The 21,891-nt window shown below is 38.7% G+C and overlaps 1 protein-coding gene across 2 annotated transcripts in view; it reads right to left on the bottom strand.

The window, feature by feature from the left end:
• Positions 1–1,772: 1,772 nt before the first annotated feature.
• The window catches only part of tex264a (testis expressed 264, ER-phagy receptor a), a 178,123-nt gene continuing 158,004 nt past the window's right edge, over positions 1,773–21,891 (bottom strand). For both annotated transcript variants that reach the window (XM_057845517.1, XM_057845516.1), the window contains one exon: positions 1,773–3,521. In XM_057845517.1, the coding sequence (XP_057701500.1) occupies positions 3,178–3,521 (344 nt within the window). In that variant the 3' untranslated portion in view covers positions 1,773–3,177. The remainder of the gene's footprint in view (positions 3,522–21,891) is intronic.

Consider the following 21,891-nt stretch of genomic DNA (forward strand, 5'->3'; position numbering starts at 1 on the left):
GCAACCGCTTGTTTCAACCCAGCCATAAAAAGAAGTAATTATACGTATTTATGATTCAAAATGTCTGTCATTTTTAGCTTAGAATCATTAATTGATGTTTAACATTTAGTTAAAAAAAAAACTTTTAAAAATTATTTACTCGCATATTTTAAACTTTTAAACAAATTACATCACAACGAAAAAAATTAGTGTCTGTAAAAAAGTAACGAATATCTACCTCATAACTATCGCTTAGTTGTATTTTTTGTGTTACTGTCGCATTTTCCCTGATATTTTAGATAAGTATTGATCCAAACATTGAAAATTTGAAAAAAAAAAAAAGTTTAAAAGGGTAAATATATGAAAAAGAAAATCTGGACCACTCAGTGATGTCTGCAATTTCTGCATCGCGAACCCCTATTATATTACCATGTTTCACCCATAAAATCCCCCCAAAATCCGGCTGTGGCCATTCACAGCTGTGTCTTGACACTCGGTGATACTGTACATGCTACAGTACGAGTTTTTGGATTGAAAAGAGAGTATGCGATATCTCATTAAAATCATGGCATCTTTAATTCTGCTCTCTCATGTTCTCACCTCCAGTTAGGGTTTTGCTGTTTTGTTTTTCTTTTAAATGCCCTCCTATTCAAACTTTTTCTTCCCCCAGAAAATTGAGATTTTAAGCTTTCCAATGATGTGTCACATATGCATATGGGACAATTTTGAAATTTGGCCAAATTGGGGGTCTCAGAGCGGAACTTCAAGTCACCTGAGTTTTTTCCGCCATATATACAGTCCCCTCCATAATTATTGGCACCCCTGGTTAAGATGTTTTTTTAAGCTTCTATTATTTTTTTTTATTCAAATAATATGGGACCTTAATGGAAAAAAAGAGATTTAATCCAACCTTCAATACAAGTGCATTTATTCAGTGGGGAAAAAATCCCACATCATGAAATAATTATTTGACATCAAATAATGTGTGTCACAATTATTAGCACCCCTGCTGTTAATACTTTGTACAACCCCCTTTTGCCAACAAAACAAGGTCTGGGCACTGAGATGGCCATGAGAGGAGCTTGATTTTGTGTCTAGTGAACCATTTCTGTGTAGATTTGGCCATATGTTTAGGGTCATTGTCTTGCTGAAAGACCCAGTGACGACCCATCTTCAGCTTTCAGGCAAAGGGCAACAGATTTTGATTTCAAATGTCCTGGTATTTCAAAGCATTCATGATGCCATGCACCCTAACAAGGTTCCCAGGGCCTTTGGAAGCGAAACAGCCCCACAGCATCACTGACCCACCCCCATACTTCACAGTGGGTATGAGGTGCTTTTCAGCATGCGCATCTTTCGTGGCACGCCAGACCCACTTAGAGTGTTCGGGTCCAAAAAGCTCAATCTTACCAGGACATTTTAAATCAAAATCTGTTGCCCCCAGACCTTGTTTTGTTGGCAAAGGGGGGTTGTACAAAGTATTAACACCAGGGGTGCTAATAATTGTGACACACATTATTTGATGTCAAATCTTTATTTCTTTATGTGGGATTTTTTCCACACTGAAATATAACTAAAGTGAGATCAAACATAATAAGGTTTTAAACTTTTTTTTTTTTTTTTTACTGCAATGAGGTCCAGAAATGCTTGTCTCAAATGTGATTCATTAGAGTTCATGTGCACTTTGGATTTTTTTTTTTTTGTTCATTTACCTATGTTAGTCTACTTATTTATTTCGTTATTAAAAAAAAAAAAAAGTCAATGGTTGTTTTTCGCATTTCACCGTGAGTAATGTCATTTGTACTTATGTTTGTTAATGTTTTTTTTTTTTTTTTTTTTTTGCACATCATTGAAAAAGTACAATTTGAATGAAAATCAGTTTCTCATGTATGCCTTGTTAGAGTAAGTATAATAGTCACCTAATGCATGGGTAAAACCTGTTATATTTTCTGTTATAGTACACCTGTGTTCAATTCTTTTGAGACATTTCACAAATTCAGTTGGATGACTCAAAAACTTTGGTCGCAGGTGTAGTGCTCATAGTTCGCCACTACAACGGTCTCTAAGTGCATTACCTTTTTCCATGTCAGGAACCAATCCCTATTTATCTAGCCGTTGAGCTGCTGTCTTAACTATAAAGAGTAAGTGACTTCAATTGAGCCTAATAAGTTACAAGAAGCTAATCAATGAGCAACAATGTCTGCAAACACCGCCCACACTGCACCACAAAAGCAATTGTGTTCAGCTAGTGGGGCTCTGTGTAATAACTCTTACAGACAAGATGCACTCTCAAGAAATACTCGTGACTTAATTTAGATTAGTGCAACAAACTGCAACGAGAGGACCTTTGCATTTTTCTTTTTTTTATTATTATACACACACATACACAACCATGTGCTGTACATAATTTTCAATCTGTCACAGTCATTTATGGTGATGATTGACTGGACTTAGGCTACAATGCTACAAATAAAATTAACAAAAGAATACTGATGACTGAATGTGCACCTCTTCATTAGGTACACCCACACAATTTTTTGCAGGGGCTCCCAACACTGCATGGGATATGATCCAATTTCACTTAATTGGTCCAAAAGTTGTTTACTACAAAAAGTGCTTTTGTTATTCATCTATCTACATCAGCGATATCAGGTGACACGCAAAGTAAGTTAATTCCCTTACACTACCACCACACACCATTATTTCAGTATGTACGCTTTTTGAAGACTTCTAATTTCTTGATGCATTTACATAGGCAGACAACTGCAAACAAGTGCAATCTTCGCAATAGGTGGAATGAACTAAGTTTGTGAACTTAGGTTTGACTGCAACACTGCAAACCAAAAGTTCATTCATAAAATGTTGTAAAAAGAATGCTTTCCTAAAAATGACAATCAAAAGTGAGAACAACTACTTGTCAAAAGAAATAGTCTGTCATTACGTTTTTTTTTTTTTTTTTTTGGGTGAGGCCACCAGGTACAGGATGTTGTGTAAGCGACTACACTTGATTTGAGTATGAGTATGTAAAATTTTAATGAGATTAGAGTGAACAGAAATATTCAAATATGGTGTAAATGGGTTTGAAATCCAGCAACATGGTAACATGGCAACAGATAACCAGCAACAACAATAATAACTGACTCTCTCTCTCAAGCATGCCACCATTAAGTGGCTAACATCCCTTCTCTCTATACATCGTCACTCCTTGCCGTCGTCCACTGAAGGCAACTTCTCTGCCTTCTCTTCTTGCAAAAGTTCATCCGATTTTTTATCACCGCACTCGGGGACCTCTTCCTCCTCCTTTCCTGCCTGCTCCTCTTGATCCATGTCGAGCTCCTCGAAGGACGAGCCGCTGGCCAGCGAGTCCTCGGAGCCTCGCTCGCTGCCGTCTCTACGCTTAGCGTCTCCTTGCGCGTCCTCCACGTCCCTTAGAGGGAGAGATGAAGCCAAGGAGGCAGCCGTGGACGCGGCCAGGGATGTCTCTCGGCTGTCCCAAGGGAGGCCGCCGCTTCCTGAGCTGGCATCGCTGTGAGAGTCTGCACCTGTGGACAATTTGGAAGGAAGAAAGTAGTGACCAACTGATTATAAGGAAAATGTTGTTACAAACAATAATGATGGAGCATTGGATGTGTGGTAGGCAGTGTTCCAACATTTGATTGCATTTCCTATGAGAATTTTATAGGTAAGAGCAATGATTACCCCTTTATGGGCATTCATTTAAAAAAATTTGAAAAAAGTTACTGGGGCCCATAACCAGAGTGTATTTGCTTTTAGTCATTTTAATTTCATTTTGTTTTTAATAACATTTTATGAAGTAATACATTTATCCATTCATTAAGGGAAAAAAAAAATCAAATGTAAAATACAATGACCAATAATTAAAAAATAAATAAATAAACAAGGCCCAATTTTATGACAACAACAATATTGTGGCCTACTTCAGCCTATGTACAGTATATGTATAGTGTATATGTGTATACGAGTACGTGTGACCTCCACATATCTGCATAGCAGGTCAAATTTTTTTTTTCTTCTTTAATCTTGGTTAACAAATTGAAAAAGAATCTTTTTGATGTGCAGTAGTGGGGAAAATGCAAGGTCCGAGCGCCCCTTTAAAAGTGAAATTGTATGCTTTATATGACAGTTTTAAGACCTTAAAAATATTTAAGTCCAAAACATGTCACAAAAATGTGTACAACATGATTTATAAGGCACACAATAACGACCATGTCACGATATGGTGATAGGACATCTATCGATACATGGGTCAGGAAATCATTCTACAAACAACTACCGTATTGGCCCGAATATAAGACAGTGTTTTTTGCATTGAAATAAGACTGAAAAAGTGGGGGTCGTTTTATATTCGCGGTCTAGACATTATACCCATTCACGGCGCTAAATGGCGCCAAATATCATTGAAGCGAATGCTGAACTTGAGTAATGTTCTGTCATGACAGATCTCAGCTACTCTCAAGTTTAACCAGTTTGCATTATTTTATTGCAAAGTTTTTCCTTATTCAGATTTGTTTCAAGACTACAGTTACAGCTACACCTCACTTTGATGGTTATTGCAGTTATTGCAATTTTGTTGTTTTATCACAATAGATTGGTTTATTTACATTTCAAAAACCAGAAGCCATTCATTTACGAATGTTATTGCACTTTAGTTTACATTTTTAAATGTTCAGATATTAAGATTTGAATTAGGCAAAATAGCATGCTTCTCTCAAATATATTGTTATAATCATTTGTTTCAGATGTACTGGAATTATTTTCTGTAGAAAAATTAATTTGCTGTTCATAAAGTCTTTTTTCAGACTTGAGTCTAGAAAAAGAGGGGCTCGTTTTATAATCAGGGCCGTCTTATATTCTGGCCAATACAGTAATACACAAAACCAAGTTATTTTCATCCTTCTGCTGTGAAATTGAATGAGTTTATCAATAATAGGCGTCCAATCTGTTTGAAGTGGGAGGGATGGCAGCAAATGAACGTGTTCATTCGCTGCCAATACCAGGCGATGAGTTCATTTTGGGGCATTTGACGTCACTTCCTGTTGATTTTGGGTTACTGAAAAGGAAGTGACTCAAGAATGTAATCAAATGAATAGAAGGTGACTCAAATTCAACAGGAAGTAACCTGTAAATGCCCAAAAATGAACAGGGACTGACCTGTAAAGGCCCACCAAAAACTGTGAATGCTATGGTTTTAACGCTATTGACAGAGCTCAACATCCAATCCAGTCAAAATGAATTGGATGTCTTGCGCCATCACCAATGGCAGCCAGTGAACTAACACTATTTTAATGGAAGATTTTGCTGACGCTGTCGCCAGGTTTTGGACAACGTCTCCTATAACATATAATTATCACAAACTCTCCTATCTAGTTCATAGCTATGAATAAAACAAATATACCATAAAAGGTTTTACAGCAGATGACTGGCATTAAATGCATCATCTGGAAATTTAATACTGAAATTTTCCATTAAATCCACAACAATTTAAGAGCTTCATTATCCAGATTTTGAATTTAAGACATTTTAAGACTTTTTAAGGACCAGCGAACTGACCGACCACAGTGCAATGTTAGTGCTATATTAACCAATCAAATGCATGCGTCCCAGATTGCCCGGTCTTCATTGCGATGCCAATGACACTCATTATCACATAGGCCAGTGCTCAAGTCTATCACTGTGTGGTGGTATCACCAATGTCAGAAAATGGCTGTCTTCAAAAGAGCTGTTTTTTAGTTTTTATTTTATTTATTTATTTTTTTTTGCGTTTAAGCATTATTTTCTCCAATATAAGTCTTTTAAAGGGCAACTGAAGAGCTTTCTGGATTTTGGTGTAATTTTACGAATATAAACTTTGGACGAGTTTGTCAAAACAACCATGACATTATCAACATGTAATTGCAAGGATAAGTCGCGTTTTTTGTTTTTGTTTTTTTTTCACTCCGTTAAATGTCCCTTCCCAAACCCGGAAGTGTGACGTAAATTCCCCGACGCAACAGAAGACTAGTATCCACAGCTAGCATAGCAGCAACGACTCTATCAGTGATATTTCCAAAAAGGTAACCATTCGCTCTTTCGTGACACTACCGATGGCAAAGGCTCCCAGGAAAGATGATCTACAATTAATCCTTACATGTTTGAACCTGAGGCGTCAGATGACGACGATTTACTTGACACAGCTCGACACTTCACGAACGGGAGAGTGAGTGGTAAGCCTAAGTCCAGCATCGTGATTTTTCTATTTGAGAGAATGCGATTACATGGTTGTATATATTTTCCATGCTCTCCACATAGCTAAAACTGGATATTAGGTTATGGGACACGAATCAGTTCTAAATATGGTAAAGCTAGCCCAAATGTGGCTAGATAAATGATATATGTTACTGATTTTTCAAAATAAATGACAATACGATTTTATTTTCCAGGTGTTGCTGTAAACCTTCCAGTAATTACCCTTCCAAGAGTATGCCTGTGTCGTCAGGAGATCCCAGACGTGAGAGCCAAACTTAAGGAGGCTGAAGCACTGACAGGGGCATGAATTACATTAAAAAAATAAAACCATAAATTGTAAACAGCATTGACATATTTTGTTGACTGTTTAATGTCTTCTATTGGTATATAATGTAATTATATTACATTCTGAAACAATATTCAATAGGCCACAATAATAAATGATACCAGATAGGGTTGTTCCGATCATGTTTTTTTGCTCCCGATCCGATCCCGATCGTTTTAGTTTGAGTATCTGCCGATCCCGATATTTCCCGATCATTTGCTTTTTTTTTGCTCCCGATTCAATTCCACTCATTCCCGATAATTTTTCCCGATCATATACATTTTGGCAATGCATTAAGAAAAAAATGAATAAAACTCGGACAAATATATACATTCAACATACGGTACATAAGTACTGTATTTATTTATTATGACAATAAATCCTCAAGATGGCATTTACATTATTAACATTCTTTCTGTGAGAGGGATCCACGGATAGAAAGACTTGTAATTGTTAAAGGATAAATGTGACTTTGTATATTGTGACTAAATATTGCCATCTAGTGTATTTGTTGAGCTTTCAGTAAATGATACTGAAGCCATTCAACCCAAATGCATGATGGGAAGTGCAACCATGACTGTGCATAGGGGCACCAATTGATATATCTTCTCTGCGTTGGGAAAGAACATAGGGTGTTAAGAAAATGATCAACTACTACCTTTCTTCCCCACATTGCCTCCCGCGTTAATTTTAATTGTTGAGAGAGGGAATGTAAGGCTTTAGCCAAATAAAAAAAGGCTCCAAAGGCTGTCAAAATTATCTCTACTCATTATACGCTGCGTTTAGCTCTATATATTGGTAAAATGGCGCCTTTATAGATTGAACGCGACAATGCGTGAGTGGGTCATGCAGCGCATGCGTTAATTATTTAATGTGATTAATTAAGAAAAAATAATTACCGTCGTTAACGCAATAAATTTGATAGCCCTACTTTAAGCCAAAACTACTCTGGATAAGTGTAAGACATTTTGTCTGTAACGTTGTATACAATTAGAAAACGATTTAAATATACTGTATAAAAAAGGCATGTCCGATATTTTTTTGCCGATTCAGATATTTTGAAAATGACGTGATCGGACCCTATCGGAACATCTTTAATACCAGTTTTATGTTGAATCAGAATCATTCATCGCTACACATCGAGATGGCATGACGAATCTCGCGAGTAAAACCTGGAAAATGTTTGCAATATATGGCGAGGATAGCATGGTGCTATATTTCCGTGTTCAGAGTGGTGGCGAGGCTCCCTGGAAGTTACGTCATCAGGTAGCGGTCGGCAGGGCGGCGCGTCCCTCGTTGCTATGGTGTTGCTATGGCCATAACTCAAAAACTACGCGGGCAATTTTTTTTTTTTTTTTTTAAATGTGACTTTTTGAGACAGCGAATGATGCATTTAATACAATTCAACTGAGTAAAACACAGCTCTTCAGTTGCCCTTTAAGGAATTTGCAGTTGACATAATAACTTTGTGTAACTGTCTTTCACATGAAATTCACTTATGCTAGGTCATGGACTTGACTAAAAGTTGTCTATCCCTTTACGTATGTATCAACTAATGATTACAGAGAAGCTGGCTAACATATGGCAATATAAATTATTCTTTTTACCTTGAAAGCACACAACTTTGGTTAAATGTTTCCAACATGCTTTCATAACATATGAATGGCAATGTTCTACATAGGAGTGGGAACCTCTTGGTACCTCACGATATGATACGATTTTCGATACAAAGCTCACGATAACGATGATATGGCGATACAACTATTATCGATACATTGGTCAGGAAATCATTCTAAGATATTCTACAAACAACTAATAAACAGAAAAACAAGCTTCTGCTGTGAATTGGAATGAGTTCATCACTATTAGACGTCCAATCCATTTGAAGTTGGAGGGTGGCAGCGAATGAACATTCATTCATTCGCTGCCATCCCTTCCACTTCAAACGGATTGAACGTCTATGGCTGTCAGTGGCAGCCAATGCCAGGCAATGAGGTAATTTTGGGCCATTTAAGGTCATTTACCTGTTGATTTTCAGTCACGTCCTGTTTATTTTGAGTTACAGAACAGGAAGTGACCTGGGAATCACCCAAATAAATAGGCAGTGACTCAAACTCAACAGGAAATGACCTTTAAATGCCCTAAAATGAACAGCAAGTGACCGGTAAATGCCTCGAAAACCGGACCAAATGACTGAATCAGTGTTTCCCACAGGATTTTAGGAGACAGTGGTGGGAGGGTCTCTGACCCTCGGGGTAGGGTGTGTGTGTGTACATTTTCAAGCCTGGTGTATCTCTTTAGGGCATTTTGAGACCACTGAATGTAATATAAATTGCTGTATGCGGTGTCACCGGATCACGCCAAATGCAGCAGAATGTAGCAGATAGTAGTCCCGTAGTCTGGTACACCAGACTCAGCGGCAATATGTTCCAATCCGCGGTAAATTCGGTTTTACATGACCAAAAACACATCGAGTCGCTAAAACCAACAGTCTGTCTCGCGCTAGCCATGTTGAATATGTTAAAATGTCTATCGCTAGTTTCTTGTCGCTTTACCGACGTCGCGTCAGCCCGTCGCTGATTGGTCCGCTCCGCTGTCTATTTGCTGTGGCTGGCTCCGCCCTAGAAATTTTTTTCTGCTGAATTTTTCTGCCAGACTCATACTCTCATAGCCAGGCATGAAAATGGGTCTGGGGTTAAAAAGGTGAGAAGGGTGTGGAGGAAATATGTTCCAGTACACTGTACACCCCAACAAAATATTGAGGTCTGTCGACCCACACTGTGTTTCAGCAGGGCCGTGCAGAGACCGGTGGAGGGGCGGGTGCTCGTAGATCAAAAGGGGCACATGAACAAGTATTTAATACACCTTAAAACAACATAACTTCAATTTTAACCAGCTTTAGATAATAATTGGCAGCGACTGTGACATACTTTAATTGGGAGGGGGCAACAGTGAATAGAAATCAAAACTGTCATCAACACTTTCTGGCTGTGGCTCAGTCGGTCTGCCTCTTTTCTTCCTTCAACCTCTGCATCAAAACTTCCTTCCTCAACTTGTTCATCTGAGAACAAACCACATCAGATGGTCACTGAGCCACCAACAGCACAGTTTTCTCAAAACTATTATTTCATTATTATCCATACTTAACAACTCTAGCACCTAATGATTAATAAAGCAATGACATAAAATCTTATAGAAAAATAACATTGTAATTGTGTTTAGAATTGTATTTAATACCCAACTATCCTTGCAAACTTGTTCTTACCAGGTCTGCTATTCACCCAGCTGATGAGGTATCCACTGCCTTTAGCAGCCTCATCCAACTCCTTTTTTTATCCCTCAATCTCCTTTCCCTACGAGGCATGTCTATGTAATGAAATATAAATATTAAAAAATAATAATAATAATTAAAAAAAAAAACAGACTCCCCGGTGGCTTTTAGTTTTAAAGCTTTCTTAATTTCTTTCTCTCTCAATAACGATGGAGGTAGATTTGTGTTTTGATTATTCAATCAAAAAAAAAAGTTACTTCTATCAAAAACAAAGTTGCTTCAATCAAAATACAGTATATACTTTTAATCCCGAAAAAGTCACTTCAATAAAAAAAAATTTTTTGATTGCAAAAATAAATTTGAGACAAAAAAAGCATTTGAAAACTATTTTTCTTGATTGAAAATTTTTTTTCCATTAAGTAATGTTGTTTTGCGTTTGGGCCACATTTTGGCTAGGACATTTGTGTCTTTATTATTCAATCAAATAAGTTGCTTCAAACAATAAAATATATATAAAAAAAAAAAAAAAAAACTTTGCACATGTGTCAATCACCGTTTAACAAAGCCTGAGAGGGTTTGAGTAGACTCACTATGAAGCATTTAATAAAGCCAAGCATTTTCTTACTACTTTATTCTTGTTCAAAAATAATTCGGTGGGGCAGTAACATGTTTAAAACTTATCATAATTCTTACATTTTGAAGTGCTTGAAAACCATTTATAAATGATACTTTGGTGAAAAAAGTGAAAAAACATGTCATATATATGTATCTTTTTTCCAATGTAAAATCTGAATAAAATACATTGAACACGCACAAAAAAATGGGAGAGGGGGCGCTACTTCGCGGTTTTCACTTATTGGGGCGGGTTCTGGTCCCCATTAATCGCAAAAAACGAGGGATCCCTGTATTTCTGAAAAGCTTTAAGAAGCAAGAGTCATTCCCACCACTCGTCGGGCCGGTGTTATGCCGACACCGGCCGTCAGCTCAAGTTCCAGCCGAAAATAACGCGTCTCAGGCAGACGACGGGAGTGATGCGATGCGAGGCGCCCTCTCCATCCGAGAGCATGCCGCTTAATTTGACTCAACAGTGTGTTTCTTCGTTTATATTACCGCTAAATACACAAGCTTGATGCCAATTTAACAGGAGCTATTTTTTTTCATGGAAGATTTGGCTAGCTCTGGCAGTGTTCAACGCAAGCTTCAACGAATGGCAGTAACTTTTTTATATCGCAAAATGTGAAAACGATTGAAACCATTACTCACCAAATTCAATCTTCTGGCAAATACAGGCAAGTTTATATGCTGCGCTCTGGTCTGCCCCGGTGTGGATAAGGCCTGCTTTTTGTTTTCGCAGCTTTGCAATGCAACCAAAGGCTCTCCGAGCACTCCATGTACACGTAAGGAGTGCGCGCGTTTGGAATAATGGAACGCAGCTTGGGCCGATGATTGGTTCTCGTCAGCAAAGCATCTAGAAGGATTTGCTGACTGTCCAAGTGTCACTTTTTTAAAGAACCGATTTCTTAAGTGCTCAGTTTACATACTAAGTTAATCACATGATGATAATAATAATAATAATAATTAAATAAAACCTCCCGACCCCCCCCAAAAGAAATTCTCCTCGGATCTACGCAATTCATGCCCTTTTTGACTTCAAAACGGCGAATTTCGCCGAAAGGTGAGAGGTTTTCATGCCTGCATCGCACAGCTATGAGTCTGGTGTACCAGGCTAGTAGTCCCGTCTATGAGCGCGACTAGTTGGCGCGTGTGTCTGTGTGTGTGCACGCTCGCGCGGGTAGTAGAGTGGAGTGGGCTACAGCTGTGTAATCGGCTGACTGACGCATCTGATTATTATCTTTTTTTTTTTTCGGCGGGGGGGCAAACGAAACTGTGGCGGGCCGCAGTCTCGTTCATTGGTGGGAAACATTGCTGAATGCTCTGGTTTTGAATGAACGAACGTTTCCCAGTCTAAATGGATTAACTGAGACACTAATAAGATTTTGGTAGCAACTTGATGGTTCCTTTTTTTTTGGGGGGGGGGGGGGGGTATTGACACCTTTTTAAAACGATATCTCGATTCTTGACAAGTGCATATCGATACCCTTTTGGGATACAAAATATCACGATATATCACCATTTCAATATTTTGTCACACCCCTAGTCTACACAACAGTTTAGAATCATCTTCCACTAGGCTCCCAATTGTACTCATGAGTTACATACACTGGTGGATTTTATTTCAGAGAACATAATTGATAACAAAAAATGGTGCTGTGTGATTAGACGATTATGACTCATCAAGTCAATGATGGATTTTTTGACAATGCTTGAAAGATGGTTTACCGTAATTTCCCGAATATAACGCGCACTTTTTTCCCCCAAGATCAACTTGTATAATCATGGTGCGCATTATACACGAGTACATGGATGGAGACAGAAATATATATATATATATATATATATATATATATATTTACAGTTGTGGTCAAAAGTTTACATACACTTGTGAAGAACATAATGTCATGGCTCTCTTGAGTTTCCAGTTATTTCTACAACTCTGATTTTTCTCCGATAGAGTGATTGGAACAGATACTTCTTTGTCACAAAAAAACATTCATGAAGTTTGGTTCTTTTATGACTTTATTATGGGTTAACAGAAAAAGTGATCAAATCTGCTTGGTCAAAAATATACATACATGGATCTGAAAAAGCGAATCATTGGCTTGAACAAGTCAGGAAAGTCACTTGGAGCCATTTCAAAGCAGCTGCAGGTCCCAAGAGCAACAGTGCAAACAATTGTTTGTAAGTATAAAGTGCATGGCACTGTTTTGTCACTGCCACGATCAGGAAGAAAACGCAAGCTATCACCTGCTGCTGAGAGAAAATTGGTCAGGAGGGTGAAGATTCAACCGAGAATCACCAAAAAGCAGATCTGCCAAGAATTAGAAGCTGCTGGAACACAGGTGTCAGTGTCCACAGTCAAGCGTGTTTTGCATCTCCATGGACTGAGAAGCTGCCGTGCAAGAAGGAAGCCCTTGCTCCAAAAGTGGCACCTTAAGGCTCGACTGAAGTTTGCTGCTGATCACATGGACAAAGATAAGACGTTCTGGAGGAAAGTTCTGTGGTCAGACGAAACAAAAATCGAGCTGTTTGGCCACAATGCCCAGCAATATGTTTGGAGGAGAAAAGGTGAGGCCTTTAACCCCAAGTACACCATGCCTACCATCAAGCACGGTGGTGGTAGCATTATGCTGTGGGGCTGTTTTGCTGCCAATGGAACTGGTGCTTTACAGAGCGTAAATGGGATAATGAAGAAGGAGGATTACCTTCAAATTCTTCAAGATAACCTAACGTCATCAGCCCGAAGATTGGGTCTTGGGCGCAGTTGGGTGTTCCAACAGGACAATGACCCCAAACACACATCAAAAGTGTTAATGGAATGGCTAAATCAGGCTAGAATTAAAGCAGTAATGTGAAGTAATTTCTTCACGTGCCAAATAGGGTCACAAGTAGGGCTGCAGCTATCGAATATTTTAGTAATCGAGTAATCGACTGAAAATTCTATCGATTAATCGAGTAATCGGATAAAACAAATATATTTTTAGGTGAAGAGCAATTATAGATATACATGAGAAAACAAGACATTTTATCATTTTCAGTCAATCAATGTCTTTATTTTTTATGTATATTGTTGAAAACAGCCAACAATTGCATCTCAGATGTAACTAGAATTAAAAAAAAAAAAAAAAAAAAAAAAAAAACTAATTCACTGCTTTCACTTAAAAAACCTTTAGATCTTATTTTTAAAAACTAATATATATATATATATATATATACCCCTAAAAATGCCTTTACGCTTGATAACACACATCACTAAAAAGTTAGGATTTTTTCCCACGTTTTTCAATTGAATTTCTATTTGTGTCAAGCCATTTTTAAGTTCTAGTTAAGTTTTAAGTTAGTCTAAACTGTAAGTCCTGATAGGATTTTGAGTTTTTGCACTGTTCAAAATAAATGTATGATACAGGCTGTATTGGAGCACATTAGGGACTAGTGCTACTTGGTGTTTTATCCATCAATGACTACTGAGCTAAAATTGATAGTTAGCATTATTGAGTTTTCATTTGACACCCTCATCACTCCACAACGCTATGTTATGTTAAAGCCTGTATGTAAGACACGTTAGCCACGCATCGAAAGTGGTCTTAATGGCCTTGGACCAAAATACATGCTTGACTTGTTAGATTCCTATGAGACATCTAGACCCCTAAGGTCGTCTGGAACGGGTCTTCTGCATGTTCCAAGAACAAGAACCAAGCAGGGTGAGGCAGCATTTAGTTATTATGCTCCTCACCTCTGGAACAAGTTACCCGAACGTCTGAAGTATGCTCAAACTGTTAGCTCCTTTAAATCAGGGCTAAAAACGCTTTTGTTTAGCACTGCATATCCATAACTGTCTATATATTTCAATCTACCTGCCTTCTATTCCTCCTGTGCTTATCTCTATTGCTGATTTCAATGATTATTAGTAGTAGTAGTTTTTGCTTTATTTTTATTTTATTTTTATTTATTTATTTTTAATCTGTGATTAAATGCAATCTTTTGTCTTGGTTTTTACGTTGTGTTGATTTAAATGTGATTTTTATGGTCTTCATGTGATGTAAAGCACTTTGAATTGCCTTGTGTTAAATTGTGCTATATAAATAAATTTGCCTTGCCTTGCCTTAATTAATTGAAACCTAGCCCTCCGCAGGGCTAACGTAAGATGAGCTAGTAGCGACAGTAACGTTAATTTTATATATTAGCGCTTAGCGCTCTTTATTAGCGCTTAGCGCTCTACTGCTTTAAGATGGCGGCTGTTTGCTAACGCTGCCCAGACGCGGCCTAGTCCGTCATTGTGCATCTAGTTCAACATACAGTGCTGCTCGAAAGTTTGTGAACCCCACAGCGATGGTCAGATTTTTTGTAAAAAAAACTAAAATAACCTTATTAAATGTTAAGTTATACCCAAATCCACAATACTGACATTCCAAATAATGGACTGAAACAAAAGAAATAGTTATATTGTCATTCTTTATTTAACAAAAGTGGTTGATTTAAGAAAAACTCAGATATCATGTGTGCAAAAGTATGTGAACCCCTTCAGTTAATAGGATATTGCGCCTCCTTTTGCAGAGATTACCTCAACCAAACGGTTTCTGTAGTGACTAATCAGCCTCTCACATCTACTTTGGGGGATTTTTGCCCATTCTTCCTTGCAGAACGCAGTCAGTTGAGAGAGGTTTGATGGGCGTCTGGCATGAACTGCTCGCTTCAGGTCCCGCCACAGCTTTTCAATGGGATTTAGGTCAGGACTTTGACTGGGCCAGTCCAGAACACGAATCTTCTTCTTTTTCAGCCATTCCTTGGTTGTATTGCTGGAATGCTTTGGATCATTATCATGTTGCATGATCCAACTTCTGCCAAGCTTTAACTTCAAAACAGATGGCGTCAGGTTATGTTCTAGGATTTGACAATATTCCTCAGAATTCATGATTCCCTGGACTATGTGGAGTTGTCCAGGTCCTGAGGATGAAAAGCAAGCCCAGATCTTGACATTCCCACCTCCATGCTTCACTGTTGGGAGAAGGTTCTTTTGGTGGTATGCAGTGTTGACTTTTCGCCAGACATGGCGGTTTTGGTTGTGACCAAACAGTTCAATTTTGCACCTACATCAGTTGATGAAAACTCTTTTTAATTTAGTCTCGACAACACAACTGTTAAAAAAACAACAACAAAAAACTACTGAATTGATTGATTAGGAAATCAGGTTGAAATAATAGAAAATTCCAAAATGTTGAGGGGGTTCACAAACTTTTGAGCAGCACTGTACATGTGATCTCTATGAGACTCATCAGACGCTAGCTGCAACTAACGTAGCATGTGTGGGCTAGTATTTAGCAACGTCGGCGTCGTTTGTAGCGGTTGTCGGCTGCAGTAAGTTTGTTTTTTTTGCTTCTTCCTCTACGCACGTGACATCAGCGCGTTGTCCCGCATTAAAAGTAGTCCGAGCAAAACGTGATGCTTAGAGCTGTCAAAATAAACGATTACTCGAGGTGAATAAAATTACTCGGATCAGTTTTTAAACTCGAGTTACTCGAGTTGCTCGAGTATTCGTTTCAGCTCTAGTCACAAGTAAAGTAATTAAACATTGTCCAAAAAATAAAGCATGAAAAAATAATTTATATGTTGTATATTTGACAAAATAATCGCGTTTCTGAAGTTCGAGCCTGAAAGGGGACGAACCCGGAAGTGATACGTCACACCGGGAACGCGATGGCACCTCCATACATACGGCCGCCATACAAAGCCCTTCAAACAATGATTCAAACAGCGATATAAGCGATAGATCGAGCGCAAGGGAGGAGATCCAAGTATCTGAAGAGTTGGAGGAAGAAGAGGAGCTTGGAATTTTATGTTGGACCTAACATGTATTAGCCAGACGCGATTCAGGATGCAAACAATGTGCCTAGACTACCTGACATGGAATGGATACAAGACCCATCGAGATTACAACATTGGTAAGATATAGGCTGTTATTATTTTCATGAAGTGAAGATGCAGGCATTTGCACATAATTTTAAGTTTTTGTCTATCTGATGACGTTGTTGAAAAAAAAAATTATCAGACTTCATGTTCATTTTGGCAGATCCGGCAGCTCTCGTGCATATAAAATAATAATATAAAAATGTTGGGGGGAAAGAAGGAGATGAGTCGTTGTTATATTTTGACCGAGTGACCCACACGACACCTTTATTGGCTTTTACAACTTTACTCAACATCTTGCCAAGTGACTCTGAACAACAACTTTTCTCTCTTTTAGTCAAGGAGTAAGGCACAAACAATAACACATCTAAATGACATGCGTACCCTCTACTGGTGAACTCCCGTACTACAACTAAATAATATCCACTATATCACAGTCGTCGATGGCTTTCTCCACTTTATTGTGGCAACAATAAGAAAACAAAGTGGCGTCTAATGGCGTGAGGAAATGTAGTTTTTTCACACAAGCGAACAGATTACAAAGCACCACTTCAGCGTTGTCCCGAGACTACATTTCCCATGATTCACTGCGTGACCTGCACGCTCGCTGATTCGCTGCGAGGTTGACTCAATGTCAACACGCTAAATTGTCACCTGTCAGCGGCTCTCGCGAAACAAACTAGAAGGCTATCAAGCGATCACCGTGAAAGAAACGCCGAACCGTACAAATGCAATGCAATGCTAGAAGCATGAAGGTGGAAATACATAATACAAATACATGTGCACAAACTCACCGGCGGTGTGTGTCTCTTACTGCAACGTGACCGTGAATTACCGCGACGCCGACCCGCTTACGTGCACATCCACACCCCTTTCCCGATTGACAGTGGATTAACCCTTTCGGACAAAATCGTAGATGACGCACAATTTAAACACGCTTAACCTAGCGAACGCAACAACAACTATGATCGGGGATTGCCACGAGTTAACTTTCGGCTAACGTTGCTAGCTTATACTGTTCATTCCACAACAGTTGGCAGCTCTGCTTTGACAAGGTCATCAGTCATCTATCCAAAAATCACACTTACTTTTTGGCAAATCCTTGATCATAAGCAGACCGGTTAAGGAAGCAGGCATCTTCGAAGTGTTTGCAGCAGAGAACACTACTCGATGATGGCATGAAATTCATTCGCTTCGTGCGAAAGAAAGATGTCCATTTACGTGCCCTGCTATCCTTTGGCCACTCATACAACTTTTCGTTTGAGTGAGAACAAAACATCGCCACACACCGCCGTGGCATCAATGCAACAAACAATAATGTTCTATGGCCAGCTGATTACTTTCTTTCAGTAACGAGCAATCTAACACGTTAATTTTTCCAAGCCAGTAATCTGATTAAAGTTAGATTCCTCTGGGCCTGTGCGTTACTATCTAGTTGTTGCCTCATACTGTATGTAGAATGAAGAATATTGTAATCTTGTACGAAGAGCATTTGAAAGGAAAATACTGCGCTTGAGTTTGGGATTGACATCACATCTCACGTTTTTTCATCGGGGGGAAAAAAAACAGGTCACGTGTTTTACCATGCTGCCTGTGCGCGCGCCGTCTGCCACTGCGGTCAACAACGTTGCCTGGCTAGTGGCTGCCTATCAGGATGCTAACAGTAAAGGAGCCGGAGAGATACAACAAACGGCTGCATTTGCTCACTGGAGATACAGCCATTACTTCACATATCCGTCCAGTAAAGATGACAAAAATATCTCCGTGCGTTGAAAACTCTGCGCAGGCTCAGAAAGACTGCCGACCGCTAAAAACTCGACATCCAATTCAACAAGGAAGCACTTGGAATTACAGCACAATGCGAAAAAACTCGAATCAAAGCCAACAGGTAACGAGACAGCCAGCACTTCTACAGTTTGTAACCAGCCTTTATAATATGTGTAATTATGTACATTTTATAGTAAGAGTTTGTAATCATAGGCGAAGTTTTACATTTGTGGGACTGGGGGAAAAGCATGTTGAACACTGAAACTAAAGTCAAAAGTTTGGACACACTTCATGGTTTTTGCGTTTCATATAGTATTTTCACTACTATTGTATATTCTTACTGAAGACATCAAAACTATGAACGAACATGTGGAATGGCAAAAAAAGTGAAATAACTGAAAACAGGTTTTGCGTTCTACATTCTTCAAAGTATCCACCTTTGAGGTGTCTCCAAACTTTTGGCCAATACTGTATATATATGTATATACACATCTTGACACTGTTCGAGTTCAATCAACTGTTCAAGTTGTTGTTGGCAGCGTTTGAAAGCTTAGGTTTAAAGAAATTCTAAATATCCATCTTGCCTCCTCTGGTGTAATTTCTGCTTAGCAAAGCAAAGGATAGTCTCCGAGGTGCTAGTCTCATGATCTGTTCGAAAAATGATTTTGACCCATTATGAAAACTTTACGTTGTAGGATTTTTGTTCATTTAATCAATTTTTATCGTTTGTTTTAATGCTTTACAACTTTTAGAGACAACATTTTAACGGCTAGGTCTTTATTTCAAAGGGGAAGTTCAGAATTTTTTAAATTAGGCTTAATCTTGGAGTTAGCGGGGGTTTAATTAGTCGTTGGAGTTGATTCAAAACAAATTTTGTGCAGTTTGTCAGTTATTTGTTAGTTTTAGGGCTCCGGAATGGCTAAGCTAGGGCGAGTCACTGGTGGTCGACAAATCAAACCCCCGCTAACTCAAAGATTAAGCCTTATGTGAAAAACTCAGTTACACGCGATGACATTTTTCAGGTATTTTTATGTTGAGGCAGCAAAAGGAAAAAAAATTGGTAAAACGTAACTGATAAGTTACTTTTAAAGTAACTTAGTTACTTTGATAATAAAGTAATCAGTAAAGTAACTAGATTACTTTTTTTAGGTGTAATCAACAATCAGTAATTAAATTACTTTTTAAAGTAATCCGTGACAACACTGTCTATGGCGGACTTCCCTCAAACTTCCTGGTGTGACGTAATTTCCGAAGATTGCCGAAGAAAAGCATTTTCGTTGTCAAGAGCGTTGCTATGGGTTAAACAAAAAATCTGGAAGGGCTGCGTTAAAAAAAAAAAAAAAAAAGAAAATATGCTTATAACTGTTTAGCCATTGATATTATTCAAAAACATGGTTGGCCAACCTTACTTCACATTACAGCTTTAAGGTTTTCGAATGGCCTTCCCAAAGTCCTGACTTAAACCCCATTGAGAACTTGTGGACAATGCTGAAGAAACAAGTCCATGTCAGAAAGCCATCAAATTTAACTGAACTGCACCAATTCTGTCAAGAGGAGTGGTCAAAGATTCAACCAGAAGCTTGCCAGAATCTTGTGGATGGCTACCTAAAGCGCCTAATTGAAGTGAAAATGGCCAAGGGACATGTTACCAAATATTAGCGCTGTTGTATGTATATTTTTGACCCAGCAGATTTGATCACTTTTTTTCTGTTCACCCATAATAAAGTCATAAAAGAACCAAACTTCATGAATGTTTTTTGTGACAAAGAAGTATCTGTTCCAATCACTCTATCAGAGAAAAATCAGAGTTGTAGAAATAACTGGAAACTCAAGAGAGCCATGACATTATGTTCTTCACAAGTGTATGTAAACTTTTGACCACAACTGTATATATGTATATATACTAGAGGTGTGCATCGGCACTGCCCTCACGATTCGATTCGATTACGATTCGGAGGGCCACGATTCGATTCGATTCGATTAAGAGGGCCACGATTCGATTCGGTTCGATTCGGCAATGCATCACGATGCATTAAAGCCTGGGATGCATTAAAATGCTAAAGCAAAGCATATTTTTCGTGAATCATGAGGCAACACAAGCGGTCAGACATTAAACACCTTTTTATAGGCTCTTGTGTCATTCCTGGTTGTAGTCAAATGAAAATAGTAATATATATAAAAATAATAAAAAAACATCACAGCATTTAATTAGTGCTTTGAATGAGGCCAGGGCTTTTTTTTTTTTTTTTTTTTTTTTTAACACACAGTAGCAGCCTTTCATTTTTTACACACCGCATAAGTTTGGTCAAGTTTCCCACCAACCTCATAGAAGCCAAAATGTCTCCATATGCCTGCTTTCAATGTCTTTGGTGCGTCAATAATCTTTCGCGCTCCCTCTTTCTGCGCTTCAGCCATTGTTGTTATGTTGTATCTCTGCTTTCTCGAGTGCCACTGCGCAATTGCGCATGTCTGTGACGTTACTCCCGTGAGGAAGCAGATTTGAGTTCCTCGTCCCCCCTGCATTGCTTGTACAGTAGCTCCCTCTACAGGTAAACATGAGAATAATAATACAAATGGGGAAACCAAATCCATTGCATCACTGGAAGATTTTTGAACGGAGTTATATATTTTAATATGTGCTGAATCGATTCGGCTTGTTGCCCGCATCGAATCGCATCGTCCATGGCCCGCATCGGGATGCATCGCCGCATCGATTATTGTTGACACCAGTAATATATACATATATATACACACATATATATATAAACCGATTTTTTTTTTATATTGACACGGCCATGTTGTGTTTAAGAAATGTATGCGGCGATCCTTTGCCGACCATTACGGTGCGTGACAGCGATGAGCTCTTTCGGATTTCCGACTTCCGTTCGCACTTTCATTTTACCGTATCAATCCATGGAGGAAACATTTAGTCATCATGATGAAACGAACAAGTTATACAGCAGCCTTTAAAAGAAAAGTCACATTTGTTTTGTTTTCTTCAGGATTCTGGTAAGTTCAAGAAGTTATCAGATCATATTATTACCGTACATATTGTCAGTTTACGGTAATGTTTTGAACTACCAATGTGCTACGCTTGTGCTGTGTTTCAGCAGTCAGTAAAATGACATTTCTGGATCTGTACAAGAGCTCTGTTTTCTTGTATTCTTCTATTTATTGGTGCTAAAATTAGGGTGCGCGTTATACACGGGTACAATAATTTTCCCTAGATTTTACAAGTAAATTTGGGGTTCGCGTTATACACGGGTGTGCCTTATATTCGGGAAATTACGGTATATCAAGAAAACCCATGCAAGCATGGTTGTGGGGAGGGAGACAAATCCAACTAAGAAGGAGGAGGAGATTTGGAGCTAAATATCCTCGACTGTGTGGGAAATAATAACTGCTCCACGCTGTTAACTCATTGGCTGCCATCAACGAGACAAACATGCAATCCATTTGGACTGGCAGTGATCCTTCACATCAACTATGTGTTAGTTAGTCAAACAACTCAATTTCAATATACAAAAATCCTGAGTGTGAAGACTAAGCCCGCAAGCGTTTGAAATGTTGCATCAAACTTGCGAAAAAGTCACAGGCCAAGTGTAGGAGGGAGGTGTGATGTGCTGCTTTTTTGGCTGAGCAACAAAAGCCTAACTTCCCTCATTAGTGTCTCTCAGCTTGGATGCCAAGCAAAATTTCACTGCATTCTCCTCACTTTCACTTATCAGCCGGAGCTCACGAAAGCGAGCGAGTCACTGATCGGAAGCAGGTGGAGTCTGAA

The sequence above is a fragment of the Corythoichthys intestinalis genome, chromosome 9 (genome assembly GCF_030265065.1).
Source record: "Corythoichthys intestinalis isolate RoL2023-P3 chromosome 9, ASM3026506v1, whole genome shotgun sequence".
NCBI classification, from domain to species: domain Eukaryota; kingdom Metazoa; phylum Chordata; class Actinopteri; order Syngnathiformes; family Syngnathidae; genus Corythoichthys; species Corythoichthys intestinalis.